Source organism: Peromyscus californicus, unplaced genomic scaffold, assembly GCF_007827085.1.
Source record: "Peromyscus californicus insignis strain IS unplaced genomic scaffold, ASM782708v3 Scaffold_9__1_contigs__length_137607984, whole genome shotgun sequence".
Classification (NCBI taxonomy): Eukaryota; Metazoa; Chordata; class Mammalia; order Rodentia; family Cricetidae; genus Peromyscus; species Peromyscus californicus.
The window spans coordinates 64,009,878-64,035,816 of NW_026294617.1; the positions used below are offsets into that span (position 1 = coordinate 64,009,878).

The following is a 25,939-nucleotide window of genomic DNA, read 5'->3' on the forward strand; positions in this document are numbered from 1 at the left end:
ACTGGTGACATCAGTATCTGGAACACTACATACTTGAGCAGCATATATTTGCTGTTTGCTAATGAACAGCGAAGAATAACAGCAACACAAAATTACAAATTACATGGTAACATGTGCTCAGAAGATAAAGATGTATGGATAAGGGAATGTTCGCAGGATCTAAATGTAGGTAGATCATTTTTTGACACTTGACAATTCATTTTGTGCTCAGCATCACACAGGAATCTTAACTTATTGACTTTTATTTAGAACAAAAAGATTCTTCATCTCCTTTTTTTTTTTTTTTTTTTTTTTTATGGTTTTTCGAGACAGGATTTCTCTGTATAGTTTTGATGCCTGTCCTGGATCTCACTCTGTAGACCAGGCTGGCTTCAAACTCACAGAGATCCACCTGGCTCTGCTTCCCTAGTGCTGGGATTAAAGGCGTGCGCCACCACCACCCCGCCATCATCTCCATTTCTTAATCTCACTTGACCTATGTGTAAATATACCAAGTACTCATAGTCCAGTTGTAGAAAAAAATTATATAGCGAATAACTGACACGGATACTTTAAAACACTACAAAGCTGAAGTTCTTCTTCTTTCTCTTTTTTGACAATAGGAAAAACATTCCAAGAATGTACTTGTAGAGTGCTTGCCCAACATGCACAAAGTCCTGGATGCACTCTCCAGTACCACACAAACTCGGGTTAGTGGCTCATGCCTAATATCTGACACTCGTGAAGGCATGAGGATCAAAAGGTCAGAGCTACTGTCAACTACATGAATTTGAGGCTTCATCTGTTACTAGTACATACTAGGTGATGGTAAATGTGTTCCTTAAACTCTGGCTTATGTAATCATCATTTTAAATTCAGAAGTCTAGGCTGGAAGCAGGGACTGTGGCTTAGCAGCAAGAATCTGGCTTTGGATCCTAGCACTATAAGAAAAAAAAAATCCAACTAACTAAACCAGAGTATGGCATTCCCCTCACAGGTATGTATTAAGCAAGGGATACGTGGTCCCCTAACTTTTCCAAATCCTAAGTTTAACAAGTGCTGCACTTCCTGCTGCTGCCTGGATGTGTCAAGTCACAGCCACATAGTCACACAACTGCTGCCTCACACTGTGTGCATTTTCTACTCCGTCAGACATTTTCTAGTTTCCATGCATTCTTTCTTACGTCCAACCATTTTATTTGGCCCTCTAAATTTTTCTCTAAAAAATTAAATTCATAATACACAATGAAATAAGGTGGTAATGTATTAGAAATGAAAGAATATTTCATTTCTTCCCAGCACTTGAGAGGCAAAGGCAGATGGATCTCTGAGTTCGAGGCCAACCTTGTCTAAGGAGCTAGTTCCAGGACAGCTGGGGCTATGCAGAGAAACCCAGTCTTGAAACACACACACACACACACACACACACACACACACACACACACACACGGAAGGAAGGAAGGAAGGAAGGAAGGAAGGAGGGGAGGGAGGGAGGGAGGGAGGGAGGGAGGGAGGGAGGAGGGAGGAAGGAAGGAAGGAAGGAAGGAAGGAAGGAAGGAGGAGGAAGGAAGGAAGGAAGGAAGGAGGAAGGAAGGAAGGAAGGAAGGAAGGAAGGAAGGAAGGAAGGAAGGAGGAAGGAAGGAAGGAAGGAAGGAAGGAAAGAGGAAGGAAGGAAGGAAAGAGGAAGGAAGGAAGGAAGGAAGGAAGGAAGGAAGGAAGGAGGAAGGAAGGAAGGAAGGAAGGAAGGAAGGAAGGAAGGAAGGAGGAAGGAAGGAAGGAAGGAAGGAAGGAAGGAAGGAGGAAGGAAGGAAGGAAGGAAGGAAGGAAGGAGGAAGGAAGGAAGGAAGGAAGGAAGGAAGGAAGGAGGAAGGAGGAAGGAAGGAAGGAAGGAAGGAAGGAGGAAGGAAGGAAGGAAGGAAGGAAGGAAGGAAGGAAGGAAGGAAGGAAGGAAGGGAAAAGAAAGGAAAAATTCTAGGACTAGGGAGAGAGTTCAGTGGTAGAGTACCTGCCTAACATGAATAGGAACAAAGAAACCACACCCAAAAAATGATACTGTTTTATGCAAAATACTGAATATAAACAACTACTGTTATTATCACCCACAGATTCAGAATAACTGATTTTTAAGAATAAAAATGTACATTTCAAAACTAAGTCACTATATTACTCCAAGATAGATCTAAAGTCCAGTCTATATTTCTCTGACTCCTTACCATCTTTGAAGTCATTAAAACACAAACCAATGAAACAAACCTGTATTTGATGGTTATTGTGGTGATATTCTATTTGTATGTTAATAAATAAAGTTTGCCTGGAAATCAGGAAAATAGCAAGCCATTAACACAAAATTCAGGCTGTGGTAGCACACGCCTTTAATCAGATCACTTGGCAGGCAGGGTTTCTGTGAGTTCAAGGACACACTAGGGAACAGCCAAGTGTGGTGACACAAGCCATTAATCCCAGTACCAACCATAGAGACCTGGAGGTCTGTACAGACAGACAAGTGACAAGGAAGTGAGGTAACTGGGCTAAGAGCCAATGAGAGGGCAGAACAGCAAGGCAATAAAGGCACAGGTTAGACAGGAAGTAGCTCACACTTGGAAGCTACAGAGTAGGTGAGTTAAGGTTGGCTGGTGGCTGTTCTTATTTCCCTGATCTTTAAGGCTTTCACCCCTACATTTGGCTCCATTTTTTTTTTAAATTTAATAAGACTGTTTAGAAATTTGTCTACAGGTTATAGCTAATTAATATTGTCTTAAAGAGTAATTTTACTTTTCTTAAAAATAAATAAACCCTTACTTTTTGGTTTATACCCCAAACTGTTTTATGGGGCTATTTTGCACATTTAACCCCACCCTCAACATAGTCATAGCCTTAAAACACCTGTCATGTAAGTGTAATTACTCTTTCCCATCTTCTTCCTAGTGCTGGGTTCAGCCTCCAGGGCCTCAAGCACACTAGACAAGCTCTCTACCACTAGCCCCACTCCCAGCCTCACATTACCTTCCACCATGTAGCTTACATTCTCAGTGGTTCCAGCACAGAGTTGTTTAAAACAAACTTAAAGAGTTGCTAGAGCTAATCTGCTTCTTTCCCCAGCAACAGTAGGCTTGGGAGACAGACACAGCCGGAGTGTTCCAAGACAGTAAGCCAGTCAGGACACACTCTCTTCTCTCCTGGTGACTCACCTCCCTCCATGGCTCACCAGTTCCTGCAGTGGACTTCCAATCCAGGGAAGAATGCACACACTGTGTTGGTGAATGCCTGCACCATCTCTGAATATCATGAGGGCTTAAAGGAGGGAAGAGTACCTATTTACACAGACTTTACAGAGCACCAGAAATGTTGGCTTTCTTTCTGTTTTACTAAAGTGGCCTAATGTTTGGTTTTGAGCCTTGAAAGGGTAAATGATGGGTAAAGAAGCTGCTTGAGGTCACAAATATCTCAAACTCTGTTAATTAACGATCCAAGAGGCGAGATGCTGATGAGAGGTGAGACACTCAAGCGTCTAGTGAACTCGGTTCTTCCTGCTATGAACCCGGTGTGGTTAGCAGACGAAAGGCACCACAGAGACCAATACGACTGTGTACGATCTGCATCATGGGGTGGGAAGGCAGAAAACACACACGAAAGCAGAACACAGCTTCTTACTAAAGGCGAATAGCGAGTTCAGATATGCCTTTTATCACTCTGTATTAAGGCAAGCACACATACAGAAGTGTGCAGCAGTATACACTTGTAGTAAGGGATGAGACAGGAAATCAACGGAGCACAGGAAGAGAAGCCAGGATCTAGTTTGGTTTCCCATGGGCCAAGAGCGAACAAACTTCAACATAACTGAGTCCAGGAGATCCTGAACAAGAGCTAAAGGCAACAAATGGACTGTGCTTACTTAGGGCCACAGTGCCTGTGACCTTTGAGCTGAACACATCAGCAATTCTCTCTTGCCCTTAAATCTGAACAATGTACCTCACAGACTCACCTCACAATTTCATTTACAAGTAGACAATTCTTTAAGATAAGCAAACCAGCTTGTAGTTTTACTTAATTTTTAAACTCTGTTTGATCTTTTAACCTAGGTGTAGATTATATTCTTTGAGCAGTGTAACTTCAAAAGACAACAAAATTGTTAGGACACTTACGATGTGCCTCTCTCTTTCCTGATAATCCCACACCCAAGTAGTCTCACTTCTTAAATTCCCCTGCCATCCCACACCTGATAAAACCCAAAGTGCGTGCTTCTTTTATCTCTGACAATTACACTTGCTATCGTGACTCGCTTCAGCCCTGAATTCATTGTTTGTCTGAGATATGGTCTCACGTTGTAGCTCAGACAAACCTCAGACTGAGTATGTGGTACAGACTGACCTCGATGGCCAATCGTCTTGCATCTCGAGGCCCCTCAAACGCTGGGACTGCAGGCATGTCCAGGTAAATCTTTTCCTCTCCTCTGTGCTGGGGATTAGATCCAGGGCCTCAGACTTGCTAGGCAAGCACTCTATTGGTTCTGAAATTCTTTTCAGGTGTAATAATTGAGGACCAGCTTTATCTGAGTGGTGGTCCCTAAGGGGCAAAGATCCTCAGCTACAGGCTTAGTGTCACTCTGCTGCTGCTCATATACCTATCTGTTATGTTTTGCCAAAGCACAGCCAGGCTAGACTAAGAGCATACTGTAAATATCTTCATTTCTAAAACAGAGCAAAGAACCTAACCCGGGCCAGGCTCACAAACACTAACACTAAAACTTAATACCAAGCCACAGGGCTGACTCTCAGTTCCATACTCAAGGACTTTCTGCCTTGGCTTTAAGAACCATTCTAACACCTTACTGTTTGGCCTCTCAGTTTAGAAGAGCAGTTGGCTGGGGATGTAACTCAGTTTCAAAGTGCTTGCTTGTTGGAAACTATTAGTATAGAAAGCTACAAGCCACAAGAACCAGTAGAGAACATAGAGAACTACAAACAAGTCCTTACAACATCAAATTATAAAGCAGCACATTCAGTGATACTGTTCTCTAAAAATACACTGAAGAAATAAAAACCTGTAGTGTGTTTTATTAAAATTCAACTCCTAAATAGATGATTTACATCTGTGTATAAAAGATCAATTAACCCAGAAGCAGTTTAACAGAAGAACAGAACCGAAGGGAAAGCTGTCAAGGCGGCAAACTGGAGGAAAGACAGTGCCTAGGCCTCCTTTGCTTTCTCACTATTCCACATAAAAACGGTGAGAGCTGTCCAACTGTACAGCCCTGAGAAGGTCTCTCACGGATCTAAGTCCTATAGATAATGATTACATTAACAGTTCGATAGTACCTCATAATTTTGAACCATTAAGTAAAAGGATAAAAGATCCATTTCTATAGAACCTTTATTTTAGACTCACTGACTGCAGTTCACTCTGAAATCTAGCTGATGATAACCACGTGCTGTGGCCTGAATGCTCTGCCCCTACGTTCATTTTGAAATCCTCACCCCAAGGAGATGGCAGGACAGAGGTGCCTCTGGTGGTGTTTGGTCCCAAGTCCACATGAATGAATTAATGCCCTCCTCAAAGAGGCCTGAAACTCCTTCCTCTTCCTACAAGAAAGAGCCATCCATGAGCCAGAGGCAGGACCTCACCAGACATCAAGTCTGGATGCCTTCACCTCAGACCTTCAAGTCTCTAGAGACCAGAGAAACACATTTCTGTTTATAAAGATTTATTTATTTATTTATTATGTATACAGCGTTCTGCCTGCATGTGTCCCTGCAGGCCAGAAGAGGGCACCAGATCTCGTTACGGATGGTTGTGAGCCACCATGTGGTTGCTGGGAATTGAACTCAGGACCTCTGGAAGAGCAGTTGGAGCTCTTAACCACTGAGCCATCTCTCCAGCCCCACATTTCTGTTTATAAACTACGTATCTATGGTGATTGTCCTAGCAGCCTCCAAAGACTAAGACTTAATCTCAGAAAACAAAACCCATGAAAAGAGGGATAATTTTCTATTATATTTTATAGTAAAAAAGAATGACATTATTCTCCACTAATGCCCAAACCTTTGCCACGGAAGCCCCGACTCCGTTTCTAAACTCTGAACACACAATGGTCAACTTCCTATCATCTCCTGTTCAATATTCCATCCTTGCTTCAAGTTGAACACTGGTTTAAACGAAGGTCCACCTGCACCTTTATCCTACCTGGTTCCCAATCCCCATCATGCTGCCACAGAAATGCCCCTTGTGACAGCTGGGCTCAAGTTATTCAGTATTCCACTTGGCCATAAAAGCTTCCTTACAAGATGGTAAATATCTACTTTATTTTTAAAATTACTTAATTTATCTTTGAGACATGGTCTCTACACAGCTTTGGCTGGCCTTGCTCTGCAGACCATGCTGACCTCAAATCCACAGGTCCTTCTGCTATGCTACCCCAGTACTGGGATTAAGGCACGGCCACACCCACATTCTTCCTTAACAAGGTGCTGACTGAGTGCCTAAACTGTAACTACCTTTCTGTCACTCCCATCATGAAAATTTTTTCGGTGCTTACAAAATAAAGGCATTAGTAAGATCCATCTGACTAGCATTTAAAATTTAGAGATGAGCTGGCTGGCTGTGAAGGTGTCAATATACATATTCCTGTAGAGCATGCCTCTTTTTAAGTACTATACCACACAGTAGTAATGTCAACAAATATGCAAATACTGATAGTATCTACCAAAATACTGAACAATGCAAGTGATTCATATGTCTGAGATGGAAATGAACATAATCTTATGGGCCTTAGCTAATGAATGTCTTAAAAGGCTGTGCAATCATGTTGGGCAATCTGTCTGACAATCTCCTTAGGTTTCTTTTTCTACCACTGTATTGTTTCCAGGTGAGTATTTTCATCCATAGTTTCTTCAAAAACTGGAGTAACACTTCTAGACTTGGTAGATTCCAAAGAAATATATTACTCTGCGGGCTTTATGGTAGCTGTGAGTTTCTAAGGAAACATTAAAGGAAACAAGAAGATAGTAATTCAATATAGCCCTTTGATGTCACGAGGGAGACTATAAATACTAGTTTTCTAGAAGTAAAGAAAAATAATTGCTACAATTCGAATCTTTAATGCCCCCAAAGGACCATGTGTTAGAAAATTGACTGCCAACCTATGTCACTATTGGGGCCTAAAGTGGGGCCTAAAGCCAGGCATGGGGCACAAGCCTGCTTAGCTAAAAACTCAGGCACAGAGTTCATCATGAATCAGCTTTTTTCTATATACCAAAACTCTGTCTCAGAAATAAAAGCAACAGCTGGGTGTGGTGGCATATGCATAGGCAGGCTGATCTCTGTAAGTTCAAGGCCAGCCTGGTCTATATAGCAAGTTCCAGGACAGCCTGGGCTACATAGTGCGCCCTTATCTCAAACAACAACAAAGTAGAACAAAACCAACCCTACCACAAACAAAGGAAGAAGAACCAACATGGTGCGGCCTCGTAAGGAAGGAGGATCACCCTGGCTACCACAGGGTGAGCAGTTTTGTTTGCTACATGCTCCTGCTGGATACACTACCTTATTACTGAAACCTCGGCAACTGTGAACCAAGGCAACCTTTTCTCTTTAGAGAGCAGCTGTCTCGGGTACACACCACAGTAACAGACTGACTACATAGCCATTTTAAGAGGGCACTTGGAAGAAGTATGGTTGAAGGCCTGTCAAGACTTCAAAGGATGCAAATAGCACACAAAGAGAACTATTGCCACGCAAGATCCACCTTCCAGGACTGAGCAACACCAACTGTACTATGCTTGTTACTGGCTCTCTCATTTGCAACTACACTCTTCTACATAAAACTCAGAAGACATGCTGAACACAGGAACTCATCTTTCACACAAAGGAAAACTCAAGGGCTGAGGACACAGCTCGGCAGTAGACCACTGACTCATCATGCTCAGGGCTTGGATTCAATCCCTAGCACCCAAGGAAAACAAGCACACAAAACCAGGACTGCCTGCTGCCTCCTAACGCTGGGACTAGAGGCATGGACCACCAAGCCAGGTAACAGCTCCATTATTTAACTACTTCAAGTACTCGCTACCAACATCAATCTCCATCTCAAAGTTTAACACAAGCATTTTTGACTCCCAGTTGTTATATATGAAAGCACAAGATAGCATGGTTGGTGATTTTTTTTTTTATTCTGGTTTTTGAGACGGGGTTTCTGTGTGGCTTTGCGCCTTTCCTGGAACTCACTCTGTAGCCCAGGCTGGCCTCGAACTCACAAAGATCAGCCTGCCTCTGCCTTCCTAGTGCTGGGATTAAAGGCGTGCACCACCACCGCCTGGCAATGATTTTTATAAAAGAAAGGTAAGTTTATTTTTATTGTACCTATAAACTCAAACTGATTATAAACAAAATTCCTCCATGCAACTGTCATGAAAAAGTTATTAGAAATAAATACTTTCTACTGATTTTTGTTTTAAGTGATCATTTTAAAATCCACGGAAAGCTGCCAGAAGGCAAAGAAAAACTTTACCTTATTTTCTTCAAGAAATTTCAACTTGACAGAAACATCACTGCGCATTTTATCGTACTTTTCCTTGTGCACTTGGAACAGGTGCTGTGACTGCTCAATTTTTGGCAGAGTGTTTGCATCACGTGGTCCAAGGTTCAGTTCTTCCAAATCAGTTCGATATGCATCATATTCAATTCTGAAAAGAAGAAAATAAATAATGCATACCAGAAAACACTGAAACAGTCTGGAGATGGGCTGGAAACAGCACTCAGTCTCATATTAATAGTAATACATAAGATACACACACACACACACACACAGTCTATACTCGATGTATCTGAAACCAGTACTTCTCTAAAAATAAAGAGCTATTGATATATCAAAGGGATGGAGGACCTCAGTGCTAGAGTGCTTCTTTCGAATGTGTGAGATCTTGGCTTTGTTCTCCAGCACTGTAAAATACATGCATGCACACATGTGTAAGTACACAATGCGTGCACACACACAGTCCCATAGGAGAGCTGCTTCTTAATCTCATAGACTATTTCTCCCCAAATACAGTATTAACTGACAAAATTTTCAACATTTAGCAACCACTTAAATTAAAAAAAAAAATGTGACTTCAACTGATGTCAATCCAAGTTCAAAAGTAGTTATCAATCCTTAATACAAACTGGTTAATACTGATGAAACTAAGTTGGCGAGACCAGCCACCTTCAGAATGCCCTAGCAAAACCAGTAGGAGAAGTTACATTGAGGGTTACCAATGCATGTTGTACATGCACTTTAAAATGTTCTAATAACTATATTTAAATAATAAATATTGATTTATTTTACCCAGAACATTGAAAATCCTATTGCTGCAACACGTGAAGAATGTAGACAAATGCTAACGAGCTGCTTCGCATCTGGACACTGAGTCTTGGAAAGCCATGGCATATGCTTTAGTGTCATCACACTCTATTCACACAGGCCACATTTCAGTGTTTAACAGGCACAGGAGACAGCACAATGCTAGGTGGATGTTTTGTGTCACAGTAGCGTTTAGAATGTGACAATGGCATCTCCTACAGAGCACTATGGCCTGTCTGTGAGATGCTTTGCCTGAATGATTTGAAAACGGCTACCCCATCAGCCTCACTCCATGATCTCACTAGTGATCTGCACCGCACCTCTGTCACAGCCCTGTGGAAGTATAGCACTGCTGTGGTAAGCAGTGACTTGCCCAGCTGCCTCTGAAGTAGTCAGTACTCAACTGAAAAGAAGCAAGTCACCTCTAATTTAGTTAAAAAAAAAAAAAAAAATCAGAATCACAATGTTTATGTCCTACAATTAAAGGTCTTTACTTAGATATCAACAGGGTGAGTCATATCTCCCAGTCCAAGAATGAAGAGTATTTTATGTAATGAACTACATTATATAGCTAACTTGAGAAAGAATATGTCAGTCCCTCACACTAAGCCCAGTTTGTTTATTTATTTTTGGGTTTTTGAGATGGAGTCTCACTGTGTAGCTCTGGCTGTCTTGGAACTTACTATATGTAGTCCAGATGGCCTTGAACTCACAGAGACCTTGCCTGGGAAAAATAAATTAATGTACTACATACATATGTATGATGTACTAGATAATTTTATGTACAGAAAGAAAGTTTACAAGAGGTAGTTTAAATAGAATATCAGCTTTGGGTGTTGATGGTGGGAGATTGGGCCTTCCCAGACTCTGCCTCCCAAGTGCTGGGATTAAAGGCATGCACTACCACACCCAGCCCAAGCCCAGTGTGTTTCTTTGGTTTCGTTTTGTTTTTTAATTTTTTCTAGAGACAGGATTTCTCTGTGTAGCCCTGACTGTCCTGGAACTCATCCCATAAGCTGGAATTTATTAATTCCAGGCTGGCCTCAAACTCAGATAATCTGTCTCTCCCTCCTGGGTGCTGGGATTAAAGGCATGTGCTACCATGCCCGGTGTTCAAGCCCAGTTTATTTTTAACTTGTACTAAATTTAACAAACTAGATCTTGCAGGGCCAGTGAGGATCATTTGTTTGTTCCCTAATAGTTGATCCATGCAACAATTATCAAGTCAGCACCTTCTGTGTTTTGGGTGAGCTGATAAGTTAATCCTCAAGAAGCTGGTACCCAATTACAACAAAATGTCATGATGCAAATTATCATTACCGACAAGGGGATTGACTAGATATTTGAGAAAGCATTTCTGAGAACAAAACCACGACATAATTAAAATTTGAAGGATGGTAAAAGCTTATTAGGTTGATGAAATTGGTAGAATGTCCCAAAAAGAAAACAGTGTGGGCACTGGGAGATATTTGTGAATTAATTCAGTGTATTATAATCGAAAATTAGTACACAACAATGGAAGAAATTTCAGTCAAGACAGTAGGTAGCCCCATGGTCCCTGATGTAAGACAGCAAGAACAAGCAGTAAAAAGCCACAGAAGAGCTGCGATTTGACCTGATTCCACTGTTCAAGGTTAAAGCTGATTCTCTAATGGTAAGGAAGGGACATGGACTGGAGCAGACCATAAAATGGGCCAGCCCCAGGACTATGGGCAGTAAGAAATGAGTCTGGAAACTAGAATAAAGATAATGAAGATTAAGACAGACATAAAAAGTCAATGGGGCAAGACAAACTTGGTAACAGTAACAAGTTAGTTAAACCCAGGGATTTAGAAGCCAACTACCTTTCACTTGCTCTCATGTCTTCCGTTAGTATTGCATTTTTTTGTGTTCCCATTTTCCATCTATGAATGGGAACAATTACCACAAAATTTCATACACATATGTATTACATGACATTGGGCAATAATTACAACCTTTAGAATGCTTAGTATTAGCATTCTAAAGGAAGAGCTAGAAGCAAACACAAACAAAAAAGTAGAACCAATCTTGTTAGCATTTAGGCGTCCATACTGGTCTACCCTTAGGGTCCTGACAGGATATATCTCAGCTGTCAACTCTAAGAGCACCTCCTGTGTGCATTTGCTGTTTCCTTATAAAAGGCGGGCCTTGCACATCTCCCATCTCTCATCTCTCTGTCTCTGTCTCTCTCTTCCTCGTCCCCGACCGGTCCCTGCCCCCTTCTCTGTCCCTTCCCCCTCAATAAACCTCCTAGGTGGGCCCTGTTGTATGGTGTGACTCCTTCCTTCCCGCCCTTTTAAAAATACAACAAATGCCCCTTCAAATCCTGGCAGCACTTTTTAAAACAGTAATGATTAACTGAAATATAAGCAAAGTTACACTATTGACCTTGTAGTCTTTACTGTGACACTCATTTTGTAGATGACATCAAAGCAGAAGCTCTTCCCAGCAACTCTCCTCTAAGAGCACTCCTACACCCAAGGAGGGCACCTAGCCCTTCAGAGCAACCTTCACTTCAAGATGGCTAGCCTCGGCCTGTTACTCTATGGAGAGCAGGTGTCCACATCTGAAAAGCTTTCATCACAACTGCCTGCCTTTCTGGCGCTGCTGTGGAGAAATGCTGAATGGGCTGTTACCAGAGGGCTAGGAAGTACTTGTACACAATGCATATCAGGGGTTAACAGACCACCCAGCATGTGCCTTAATTACTAACTACTTCTAATGCTGATCAAATGGTTGACCCTTGCCGTAAAAGTCAGTAAATTGTGGGTTTAACAAAGAAGAAAACTCTGCTACTTAAAACTTTATAGTTTGGACTCTTCATCATTAGAAGCCAATGTCCCAGTGTTAGAACTAACCAAGTCCTCGGCTAAATGATAAACAGAAATCAAACCCCAAGCTAAACTTAAAGAATTTGCTAGTGTAATCTGAATAAAAAAGGATGATTTTGGGATGATCTTTGTTGGTCTGTCAAGCATACAAATGAGGTTGTCTGAAGGTTTCCAAATAAGCCAATATACTGTATAATACTGAGATCCGATACCACATTATCCTTCAAGTTACGGTTCTCATTGTAATATGTAAAAACTGTTTTTCATTATGAGACATTGTTGCACAAATCTTAAATGGTCTTATAATTAAAAACCCAGATCCAGATATTGGGGTAAATGCTGAAAGATCAGAGAGACAAAGGAACAAGCCACAGCTACTTCTCACCTCACCCACTCCACGAAATCTCTGACTGAATGCCTGAGTCCTCAGCCAAAAGGCTTCTGTTCCTGTCTCCTCACGCCTTATAATGCCTTTCTCCGCCCAGCCATATCACTTCCTGTCTCAACCTTCTTAGTGCTGGGATTAAAGGCATGTGACTCCCAAGTACTGGGGTTACAGGTGTGTAACCGATTGCCTGGCTCTGTTTCTCTCCTAGCATGGATCAATCATGTAGCCCAGTGTGGTTTTGAACTCACAGAGATCCAGATGGATCTCTGCCTCCCGAGTGCTAGGATTAAAGGTGTGTGCCACCACTGCCTGACCTCTATGTTTAATCTAGTGGCTTGTTCTGTTCTCTGATCTTCAGGCAAATTTTATTAGAGTACAACAAAATATCACCACAAAACATGAAAATTTTTATGTTTTTAAAAATTACATTATTGTTTTGTTGTGCTAGGAACTGAACTGATGGCTGTGAGAGTGCTTGGCAAGACACGATCTCTGAACTACACTTTCTGCCCCGAATTTTACATGAAAAGCTAGAAAGCCAAATGGGCATTTGAAACTACAGGTAAGCAAGCCATTCATGCTCTGTGGACTTACTTTCCTCCTCTGTAAATCTAATGTTTTGTGTACTTATCTGTGCATGGTGGCACCTGCCAGGAACCCCAGCACTCAGGGGGAGACACATACAACAAGAAAAGTCTTATTTTCTTAAGTACTAGAAAAACTGAAAAGACTGAAAATCATCTTAAAATGTTTAAAGATAGAAGATTGTGCACTGTGAATGATTATGATAGATAATTCAGCAAAGACTGATTAAAGAAGTTAGACAAATGAAGCTTTTATTCATACGCATAATGAATCCTTTGAAAAATGCAATGTCTCTGAAAGGATTTAAACAGACTGGAAAATCAATTGCTGTAGATGTTGTTGAAGGGAATTCCATTAAAAGATATATTACTGATAAATGGTTTCAATGTTAGTGAAGGAAGGATAGGTAGATTGCTTCCAATTCCTTTTTTCACCATCTGATTTTATCATGTTAATAAATTAAGTTTTATGTTCAAAACTTAAGTGCTCCACATACCTGTTTTTGCCCTGTGTAAAGTATAGACAACGCATACTCAAGGATAAGCACCCAACTACAGAATGGCGAGGTGCTTCGGGAGTTCTCAAAGCACACCATTAAGCCAGAGCAAGAGGTCAAAAGGTCAAGTTCTCCTACAAGGTAAAACTTAGCACCATTTTGAACCCTGCTATGAAAATGGAACAGAAAGTCAGCATTCTAAATACTCAGCGAACACTACCAGAAAATTGGGCTGATAATAAATAATAGTGTCAGGACACAGGGAAAAACCTAGACATGAAGTTGAAAATGTCATTATGGGTGTGTTACTTTTTAAAGAATTTTTTAGATATTTAAAGGTACTTATTACTACACATTTTGTTCACTTAACAAAACTATGATAGGGATATATGTATAAAAATAGTACATTGGGAAAATCTGTATTGTAAACAAGTACTAAGATAAAGGGAAATATTTATGATTAGGTCAAGTGTGAAAGCATTTGGTAGAGTTTGAACCTGGATAAACAAAAATCAGGAATTGGTACTATGGTAGCAGTGTGACTACTCACAGTGGGATGCACCAATAATACAGTTACAGGTTCACATTAGGTCAGATTCCAGAGTATATACTTGGCAGGACATAGGAAGCTAAAACTGAGAGCTCCTCTATTTCCTCATCTCTTAGCAAATAGGGTTGAGGTATATGACTAAGGCCTGATTGGACATTCCCAATACGAAGCATTCAGGGCCTTTTGAAAATACTTCTGGAGAAGTGGCTGCATTGAGTAACTAGGGTACCAGACCCATATGCTAATTAGACACTGAACCAAAACAAGGCTTATGTAACAAATACCTTTGTTCTCTGAGCCATCTAGCCATCTTTTTTTTCCCTAGTACATTCTTTATCTTCCCATATTACACAGCAGGTTTCTCTTGTTTACAATAAAAACCTTAACTAAATACAAGTCATCTGTGAAATGGACAGTATAGAAAAAGTCGATACCCACCTGGCATTTTCATACTGTTTTACAGTCATTAGTGTATCTTCAATTGTTTTATTCACCAAGGTGTTCACACTAGCAATGAAAAAATTAATGGCCCCAAGAAGAGTCTCTCCATTTTTAGCCAGCAGCTTCTGGGTATCTGCATTATAGCCAAATTCTTCCTAAAACAAAGATGACATCTTAACTAGTCCACTAATAAATCAGTGGACATGACTTTGAAATCATAAACATATTACCAATGGGGAAAATGTCTGACTCAGAAATCTAGTAAAAGAAGTTTTACTTTTTCTGCTAATCTTTAGATTTATAAGAATCTAAATCATTGCTAGCTACATAATTACTAAAATTGTAGTAAACCAAAATTATCATTAGCCCAGACACACAGCTAAATCTAAATAATTTTAAAAGCTAAACTATTTTGCACTATAAAGAATATTTTTGTTTCTACATTTTGTTTCTATTACACTGTAAGCACAGCTGTTCGGGGGAAATACAGCAGCTTATTAATCAGAGAAGTTACAACTTTCAGGACCAAATTAGGTAACAATTGGTTAAAACTTTCAGACATAAAATAGATTGCATTCTTTTGTGTGTTTTGATTGAATTTCCTCAAAGTATAAATACAGACAAGACACATTTCTTTGTAAACTTAGGGACCAGGTGCCTTTCAAGCTCAGGTCTATCTGGGCCCACAGCTGAGGGAGATTCACTCAACACCAGCTTCAGTTCATTCTAATAAACTATTTTCAGCTCAGCCCACATTTCAGACAGTTCTTTCCTATGTGGCAAGAACACACTCTTCATGCTCAGCAGTCTAAGCTTCCCAGTCCACATGGATTACTCAGGAGCACATCTGACCAAATAAAGTAATCCTACTTTACTGTGAGATGCACCATTCAACTTGAATTCTCCAGTCTGTTATAAAACACTTCAACTCTGGCTATTAAAAAAAGGAATATAAAGTTAACTAGAAGATGAAAATTTAATGTAGTACTACAGTTATAATTACATTTCCAGATGATAAATTATTTAATAATTCAGTAAGTATTGGGGGAGTATGCTAAAAATATTTTCCATTTCAGACAGGTTCATGTACTTTATTCCAGACTCAGTCTTCTAAATTGTGTAGACTGATTACAAATGTAGGAATGTGTAAAAAGAAGATTGCACACTTGTTATACTAACATTCAAGTGTCTGAAACAATAGACGTATTTCAAGTTCTATTCAAAAGTTCAAGCCAATTGGAGCTAAAGGGCAAGACCCTGTCTCAAAAGAGTGTCAATCAATGGGGAGAACATCAATCATTCTACCATCCTATAGCATTTCTACAATGAAAGGTAGGACAGCAGAATGCTTCTGACATTTTTACAAACCAAATTATGTATGAAGTATAAATAAATGTTACTGCATATAAAACAGTATAAAACAGTATGGGATAGAACACTTTAACTTCTAGGACGTGTTAAAATATTATAATTGAATGTACTTATTTTTTGACATTTATAAAGAGGTAAAAGCCCAAATTAAAAATAAATCAGCAAACAAGAGAAAGAGTACTATAAAAACTAGATGGCCAGGCAGGCAGGATGGCATATACCTTTAATCCCAGCTCTTGGGAGGCAGAGGAGGTTGGATCTCTATGAATTTAGGTCTAGCCTGGTTTACAGAGCTAGTTCTAAGATAGCCAGGGTTACACGGAGAAACCCTGTCTCAAAAAACCCCCAAACACTACATTTACATAAACCTAATTGTTAATAAAAACTAAAGAGCCATCTTACTTACCGTATAACAGAGCATTGGACAACACCACCAGGCATGCCAACATGAATGTGGATAGGGGACATGGGCATGGGTGACAGCATGGAGAGGACATGGATGAGGGACACAGCGGTGGACAAGGATGTGTGTGTGTGGGGGGTGCGGGGACAGGATGATGAAGGGAGAGAAGGTACACATGGCCTCAACCCTACACAAAGAACTACAGGCAACTAAGGAATACAGAGAGAGGGCGGAACAGTCTTCCCCAGGGAAAAGCACCCTAAGTAGTTATACAAAACCAAATGGCCTGCCCCCAAAACATACAAGTAACATTATACAGACAGAGCAGGTTGTATTTATGTATTTAGGAATACACACACACACACACACACACACACACCCTACCACCACCACCAACAACAACAATTAATGAAAACTGAGGCCATGTCTCTTCACAGCAATAAAAATCCTAACTAAGACACCACCAAAACTCATACATAGTTATGATTCTCTGTAGGCTTGAGCAGGCTGGGTAATCTTTTTCCTTCTCTCTCACCAAGAACTTTCTTCTAGAACCTCCAGCTGCATCTATTCCAGGTACAAATGGATCATTATATTGAAAGAGTCATCTGGGTCTTCTTAAAGATTGTATGACAAAAGAATGCCTCAAAATCCCATTTACACTGGGGTTTGAGGATAAAGCTCAGTGGTACAGCACATGCCATTGGGTTCAATGTCCAGCCCAAACAAACACAACAATGACAATTTTACTAAGAGTTTAGCCAATCACATATGGAAAAATTACCTCTCAGAATACTTCTATTAGCACCCTCACACCCATAACCCCTAAGAGTTATTTTAAATAATCTTACATGGAGTTCTAGAGACTTCAAACTCAGGTCAGCAAATGCATCTCCAAGTTGCTTTTGAGTATGCACCATCTGGAAGAGCTGTGTTGCCAATGTCTGAGCCAGTTTCAGAATGTTCTCATATTTTTTCTTATTGTCTCTTAATATATCAATCTGAGCTTCAAGTTCAAGGTCCACAGTTCTTGAGCCACGGCCTAGTTTCTCCGATATAATTTGCCGGGTACACTAGAAGTAGAAAGATGTACTTTGTTTAGGAAGAAAACAGAGAATAATAACACAGCAATGCAAAGGACATTACATTGCACGTTCTAGTTCTAAATCTCAAGTGAGCTAGTTAGCAGGCTGAATACTGTTCCCCTTCCCAGGACCTAGGAAGTACATTTACAAGCCTGTCTAAAAACTCTTGCTAAGCTAAGGAAGTTCTGACATACATCTAGCTACTGTTGTGCAAAGTGACCATTCTCCCCCCCCCACACACACACATAAAATGTTCACAAGTAGGCACCTGGGTCCAGATCTAATAAAGAAATGCTTTTTTTTTTTATTCCCACAACTAGGGCAGTAGAAAGAATAAGATACTAATTATGAGGAGAGCTAAGTTTGGACACATTAAATAAACTTTGAAACTGAATTTACAAAGCCTACATGAGGTAACTGTACATTTTTTAAGGAAAATCTAAATAATCAAATGAGAGGACTAGAGGATGTCTCAGTTTTTAAAGAAAGTATACAGCTGTTACTCATTTCTCCAATATTTGGCCCCAGGAAGTTTCTTACATAATTCCTGAAACGTTCTGAAATTAAAATGCACAACTGAAGACTAGGACACATTACACAGCAAGTTTACAAAGAGAATCTAATTTCTCTTCCTTTCCTCAAAGGCCCCGAAAACGGCAACTACTTACAGTCGAAGGATCAAAGTTTCCCATGTAAAGAATTTACTTAGGGCATGGTGGTGCACACCTTTAGTCCTAGCACTATGAGGCAGAGGCAGGCAGATCTCTGAATTTGAGAGCAGCTGATCTATCTACATAGCACGTCCCAACCTACCTACCAAGATCTTGTCCTCCTCACCCCTCAAAACAATCATTTAGAAGATAATGGCCTCCAAATGAAGCTAACTTGCTAAAGAGCTGGAAAGTCTAAAAACAAAAAGGAAACACTGACCTATGTAGATCTCCTAACTGAGGAGGGTGGATGAAATGGAATGATACGCAGTCCACAGCATACCAGGAGGCCACACTCTGGCTCCTGAACTGACAAGACAGCCCTGCACTCTGATTACTGAAATGTCACAAAGAGCTCTGCTGTGGTGACAAAACAAACACAAGAGTACAAGGAAAAGAGCAAATTCACAGACGAAAGAAAGGTTATTAAGACAAAACCCAGAAGGAAGCCGAAAAGGGAATCAACAGTGGAAAGCGGCCAGCCAATGAACGAATGGGGCAATACCAACAAGAAAAACAGGCCAGAAGGCTGAAAGAGTCTGGCTTAAAGACAGATGTGATGGGGAGAATGCTAATGGAACTGTTTCAGAGTTTAAAGAACGACTTTAAAATAGTATTTCATAGTCAGGAAAGATGTCAACTCTGAAAGCTTGAAACTGAGAGAGTCTGTTTATGTGGTATGGGCAGGGTGCAAATGAAAAAGAAAAATATCTCAAACAGGGCAATGCAGCAAGACCCTGCCTCAAAGAGGCAGGAAAGCAGGCAGGATAGACAGATAGACTAAAACACACACACCAGAAGGAACTTCCAGTTTAGGTCTTGAACCCATCTTCTCGAATTAATTTCCAGTTACTTACTTTCACCTGAAGAAATAGTTATTAGGTTAATAAATACAGGTTAATATCTTTAAAAGCAGGTTAATACCCTGTTTTAATTAATTTATTTTTATTAGCCTGTTATTGTTTCTTTTCCTAGTCTGTAATAGAATTTTTTGTGAAAATGTTCTTGTTTGTTTTTTAAGGAATGAAGCTCAGTGTGGTCTGAAAGTTACACAAGCGAAAGGAAGGGGGATTCCAAAGAGCCAGCAGCCCCCTCACGCTGCTACAGAACTGCGGGAAGATAGACTACTCAAGGAGACTCCAGGGAGTGTGGTGTGGACGGGATCTGCAGACAAAAGCGTAAGGTAATGAAGTCGGTAAGGCAGGAAGGACATCCCATTCTAGAGATAACGGGGATCTGCTGAGGGAGGTTAAAAGAACAATGACCGCACCAGTCCAGAGCATTGGTGGTGACCTGTAACAATAGTCAAATAGTAATAAAGATATGGACAAGGACTGCGAGAGCTGGAACAGAAAAGGAAAAGAAAACAAAGGGAGAATCCAGAGGATTTAATGACTGATTAGATATGGAAGATCAACAAGAGGAAGGGATGAGTATTTGCAATTAATAAATAGTTGTATTATGAGAGAACATAAGGCAAGAATCATACACCCCTACCCTTGAGAACAGTGAGGCAAAGACTTTCAAAGAATGCCCCGTGTGAGAAGAATGTAGGGATCACTATTTGCAGACTACCACCAGCATTTCTTAGGTCATGCGATGACATGAACTAAAGGACTTTTGGAAAGATTCATACAGTAGATTTGGGGCTGGACAGACGGTTCAGTAGTTAAGAACTCTTGCAGGGAACACCCACATGGTGGCTCACATCCATCTATAACTCCAATTATCTAAGGTCCTCTCCTGACAGGCACATGGCATACACATGGTGCACATATTTATATATGGGCAAAACACTCATACACAAAAAATAAGTAAATAAATCTAAAACAAATTAGAAAACTTGTTACAGAGTGCTGGCCTAGCATACACAAGTTCAACTCCCCACATTTCAAGAAAGCTTGTATTTTTAATAGAGGGTTTCAGGTTGTATTTTAATTGGAAGAATAATCTCACCCTGCTTTAGTCTTGAGAAGACATGTTAGAGAAAACTGCTGTGTGTAAAAGTGTAGACAACACTTTTGACTTGCCAACCTCTAGACCCCTAGCCAATTCTAAATACAAAGTATTGTGGCTTACACTGTGGCCTGAGCTGTTGGGATTTTTCATCTTAAGTAAAGTAGTCCATGACTTGTAGCATCTGATCCCCAGTAAAATTCAAAAGTACTAAGTGGATTTGTAGGTTGGACAGTCTGAAATGTATTCAATGTGCCATAGACTTAAAAATTGGCTTTTTTATTTTACTGAGACCATTAGGGAAATAACCACCAATTACTCCAAAGCAATGCAAACAGCCATGTTGAATTTATAATCTGGTGCTGCCTTTATAGTTAAGAATTATTACAAGATCACAGAGTTTCAGACTTTGGAGAATAGTGTGTTATAAAATATCAAGAAAAGGTCATATTCAAGCGCATGAGCCTGCAGTCCAGGTAACTCAGGAGGATGAAGTCAAAGGATCCCTTGATCCCAGAAAGGGGATCCCAGACTGGCTAATAAAGTGAGACTGTGTCTCTTAAGAAGAAAATGAATTATCAAAAAAGGAGAGAAAGTAAGTACATCTACTATAGCTCTGTAGTTAAAGGTATTCTATGAACTCTCATTTGTGTGTGTGTGAGACAGTCTCCATATACTAGCCTGGAAGTGAGAGGGAGAGGGAGAGGGAGAGGGGAGATGGGAGAGGGGAGAGAAGGGGAGAGGGCAGAGGAGGGGAGAGAGGGGGGAGGAGAGGAGAGGAGGGGAGAGAGGGAGGAGGAGGGGAGAGGGGAGAGGAAGGGAGAGGAGGGGGGAGGAGAGGAGAGAAGGGGAGAGGAGGGGGAGGAGAGGAGAGGAGGGGAGAGGGGGGAGGAGAGGAGAGGAGGGGAGAGGGGAGAGGAGGGGAGAAGGAAGAGGAGAGAGGAGGGGAGAGGAGGGGGGAGGAGAGGAGAGGGGGAGAGGGGAGAGGAGGGGAGAGGAGGGGAGAGGAGAGGAGGGGAGAGGGAAGAGGAGAGGGGGAGAGGGGGAGGGGGAGAGGGAGAGGGGGAGGGAGGGAGGGAGAGAGAGAGAGAGAACACAAATGGGAGAGTGTGAGAGACAGAATCTCCATATGTAGCCCTGACTAGTCTGGAAGTGGCAACAATCCTGCCTTGGCCTCCTAAGTGCTGGAATTATAGGCATGCATGCAGGTTGGTTTTTTTGTTTTCTTTTAAACGTGTATTTTTTGTCAGAGTTAAGTGTTTTAGTCTTTTTTAAATTCTTTTGTACTAAATTTTAAATTATATGTAAAGATAAATAATGGAACAAATATTTATGGAACAAAATTTTATTTCCAAATTGCACATCCATGTTTAGATGGTATTATTTTTCATATCTGTATAAGCATGATAAATATGATAGCGGGAATAACATATAAATGAAAAGTCTTAGACACAGTTAGGGTGGAAATATTTAAAAATCACAAACCTTGTATGTGTTGAGACTCCACTTTCTAACAAGTTCTAACTTTTCCATTGCAGGATTTTTAATTTCATCTGCTAGAATAACTGGTCCACCTTTTGTGTGTGTCCTCTGGCCACCTGCATGAACAGAACAAAAGACAAAAGCACAACCCAGATAAACCTAGGGCATGAGAGACAAAGTGAAACCTGAAAGTGATGTGTAAACATACAGAAACGCAAAGGTTCCCACTGCGTGAAGGACTACAGCCTCCAGAACATACAGGCTAACTTCCTAGTCACTTACAGATACTGCTGTCCATTAAACAAACACACGGTTTGTCTCACTTAAAGGAACAAATTCTGCTGCAAACTTACCTGAAAATCAAAAAACAAAGACAATGAATGTCTGGTTGGTCTGAGGAGACTGCTTACTCTGTAAAGTACCTGCTGCACAAGATCCGGGACTCATGTTCAGATCCCTAGCACCCATGTAAAAAGCTGGGTGTGGTGGTGCAGGTCGGTAACCCCAGCACAGATGGTGGCGAGGGGCTCCCTGGAGCTCACTGGTCAGCTAGCCTAGCTGATTTGACAGGCTACAGGCATATGAAAGACACTGGCCTCAAAGAGTAAATGCAGAGAGTGACGGTGAAAGACCACCAAGGCTGACCTTGGGACGGCACACCAAAATCAGGGTGAGCATAAATTTTCTTCTCCCACTTACTCCAACAGTCAGATTAGCTTTTGGTATAGCTTAACAACAGACATAAGAATCAGAGCAATGCAAAAATAAATAAAATAAAATGTTAATGCCGTACAAAAAGAAATGTTTAGTTTGTTTTTCTGTTTCTTTTTGTTTCATGTTTTGATTTTGGGAGTGTCTCCTTATGTGGCTCAGGTTAGCCTTGAACTCTTTAGCCTTAACCTTCCCAATGCTGAGATTACAGGCAAGCACTACTAAATCCAGCTTCCTTTTCAGTATTTTGTTGCAATCTACAAACTATCTGTATGCAGAGGCTGACAAGAATACACAAGCTTTTCACTTGACCCATTCTCAATAATAACATGGCTGTCAGAGCTCCCTTTCCGTTTGCAGAGAGGGCAGAGCTGCAGAGCTGAGAAGTCAGAACCACACAAGTGGACCTGTACCAACCAGAGAAAAGAGAGAACGAGTGAAAACAAATTACGTTTTACTGTTTTAGCCTTTAAAAATCATTACATTTCAGGTTTGAGATGCAACCTAATTGCTTTGAAATGACAAATGATTTTGATTTCTAGAAAACTGATTTATTGTTAGAGAAAGCAGCAGCGGCAGCAGCCATAGCAGCCATAACAGCCAGAAGAGCACACGCCTACAAACACAGAGTGATCAGTTAGGAAATGGAGTTAGGCTGGCTTCAGCAGGAGGAGGCCCAATCAGTCAGTGCAGCGAATACCTGCAGGAACGGTCAGATCACCTCCTGGATGGGCCAGCTGACTAGCTGCAACCCTGCTGGGAGACAGAACAGATGGCAAGGGCGGCGCTGAGGGACCTGGAAAGGGCAGACATTACTGTGAAAATTCACTCCCTCCTCCACGTCAGAACAGAGATCTACTGACAATTCCTTTAACATGGTCAAACACTGCAATTAAGACTACAATTAATATGCTTGCTCTCCTGCAGGAAAAGACCAATAATAAGACAATGCCAGGGGCTGAGTTCTATGGAAACTTATTATTAACCTATCAAAACTAAACAAAGCACTTCACTATGTAAAAGAACTGGCAAGATCATATCTAAACAAATTTCCCTGGATATCTGGTATTTTCAAAACCAAATATATAAAAGTCCGCGAGTTGAATGATTCATAGTTTAAGTATATATCTCATAACTTCTCAGTCTTTACTATGAAAAAAAGGCTTAGGTACAGAAAGGAATACAGAAGTGTATTTTAATACTTTTTACAAAAATGTGAATGAAGTATGTCCTTCATAATAATTACAACCTTCATAGGAACTGTCACCAAATTTTTCCAAACATAAACCAAGTCTGACACAGTGCAGACTACTGCTCTTCGTGTTGGGAATGTTGGGTGCCCAGAGCAACTCAGTCACCCTGAGTCATGTTGAAATGCAGCGGCTCAGGCCCACTGAGCCAGGAACTGCAGTAACACAAGATCCCTGGTGAACTCTAGGTACTGGGAAGTTCTAGAACTGGTACTGTCATGGTTCCCAAGTGATCATGAGAATCATTCCTGGAACTTTAAGAACATATCTGGGACTCTCTTAAGATCCACTGCTTGTCAGTGTGAATGCATCTGCTGTTTTGAAGGCTACTGGTGAGATTTTCAAACAGTCGAGTTTGAGAACAAGAGCAAAGAATGTGATTTTTAAGTAAAACACAACCAAGCTTTAAATTCTAATTCTGGGTATGAAATTCTGGTTCTGTCTATCACATAGTGACAGGAACACTCTGACAATTTACTTACATCTCTGAGGCTCTGTAGTCCTCTACAAAGTAAAACCTGTTCCCTATCAGGCTGATGAGGTGGCTCAGCAGGTAGAGGCACTTGCTCCTAAACCTGATGGCCTGAGTCTGGTCCCTGGAATCCATTGAGAAGTAGACAGCTGATTCTCACAGACTGTCTTCTGACTTCCACATGCATACACTGTAGCATGCACACCCACACACATATACACACAAAACAAATAAATGCAATTTTTAAAAAGGAATGCTACCGTATATCATTGTTCCTAAGGCAACTATTAAATTAGGCAAAAAGAATAATCATTAAAAACATGAGAAATTCTTTCAATATTTAGCTGAGAATATTTTTCTCTACTAATTTACACATGTGTATCTGAGTATCAACGTCGTAAATTTGCAAACACGCATGCATGAGAGCTGCAGGAGGAGCCAGGTGCCCTGCCCTATCCCTCTGAGCTTTATTCTCTCACTGAACCTGGAGCCAGGCTGGCAGCCGGCAAGCCCCAGTGATCTTGTCTCTATGCACCATTCCCCCATCTCCCCAGCACTGGAATTACAGGCACCAGAAGCCATGCCTGGCTTTTCACGGGTGCTAGATATTCAAATTTAAATCCTCATGTTTGCAAAGCAAGTGCTCTTACTCACTGATCATCTCTCTAGCTCTAGCTGAGAATATTTTAATGCCTATAATGAACTGTTATTTCAATTATAATCTTCTCCGGTTTTCTGGAAAAACTGTATATCAAATTTATTCGTAACAGGAAAGAATCAATACCCACTTTACATATAATTAACAAGAGATGTATATATCCCATACACACATCAATAAGGTTCTGATGAAGACAGCCTTTAGTGGTAATAGTAAGAAAACCTGCTTACATTGAATTCAAGCATATGACAGACCTAAATAGACTACCACTATCATTTAAAGTAGAGAAATCTGTCTCTTTAAATCTATTGAATTACAAAACTTAAAACTAGACTGGCTGATAGAAATCAACTGGCCTGAACACTCACAATCAAGTTCATGAGAAATGAGGCTCAGGAGGTTAAACAGTTTCATATGGGGAAGTTCACAGTCTACACCACAGGATCTCCATTATCAAATTAAATACAAAAGCTCTATCCACAAGTTACTTGCTGAGTTGAAAGACATTTCAATAGGCCATCCAGTCTAAAAACCATGTTATACAAAGACCATATCTCTATTATCCAAGGCACCGGGTTCCTATCATAAGGAAGTAGTAAACACAAGGAAACAACGGCTAGAGTTCCATGTCTGATGACCTCAAGAACAGAGCTCTGTTGTTCTGGTTATTACAGTCAGTTCATTAATCTCTGTAAGAAATGATGTCACAACACAACATGACATGTGTATAATATATGTAGCAAATGATACAGCTTCCATACTAAAATGGCAACTGATGAGGTGGGATTTCAATTGTCTGCCTTACCTTTAAAGGTACCTTCCATTTTTTCCATACTGTAAGCCTTTAGACTGGTGTAGTTTAAATTAGCCCTCTCAACTAAATGTGGCTATCCAAAGTGCTAATGCCCACAAAAAACTCTTAAAAATCCAAAATCTTCAGAGTGAGATCCAGGACAGGCACCAAAACTACACAGAGAAACGGTCTCAAAAAACCAAAAAATAAAAATAAAAAAATAGAAAAATAAAAAGAATCCAAAATCTTAAAGCTGGACATGGTGTTACACACCTTTATTCCTAGGACCCAGGAGAGGCGCCTGAGGTAGGATTGTGAGTTTAGGCCAACCTGAACTACACCTGACCTCTCTCCCAAAAGAAAAAACAGAAAACAAAAACTTCAGGATCTTGTTAACTAAGTTTAGAGGGATTAGCCAATTTC

At 40.6% G+C, this 25,939-nt stretch overlaps 1 protein-coding gene across 4 annotated transcripts in view; it reads right to left on the bottom strand.

The window, feature by feature from the left end:
- The window catches only part of Arfip1 (ADP ribosylation factor interacting protein 1), an 87,884-nt gene that overhangs the window by 15,979 nt on the left and 45,966 nt on the right, over nucleotides 1–25,939 (bottom strand). For 2 of the 4 annotated variants that reach the window (XM_052730359.1, XM_052730358.1), the window contains 3 exons: nucleotides 17,251–17,472; nucleotides 14,623–14,780; nucleotides 8,483–8,657 (listed from right to left, as the gene is read on the bottom strand). In XM_052730359.1, the coding sequence (XP_052586319.1) occupies nucleotides 8,483–8,657; nucleotides 14,623–14,780; nucleotides 17,251–17,472 (555 nt within the window). Of the gene's footprint in view, nucleotides 1–8,482; nucleotides 8,658–14,622; nucleotides 14,781–17,250; nucleotides 17,473–21,635; nucleotides 21,749–23,043; nucleotides 23,140–25,939 lie in introns of all 4 variants that reach the window. The other 2 variants (XM_052730356.1, XM_052730357.1) reach the window with 2 other exon arrangements.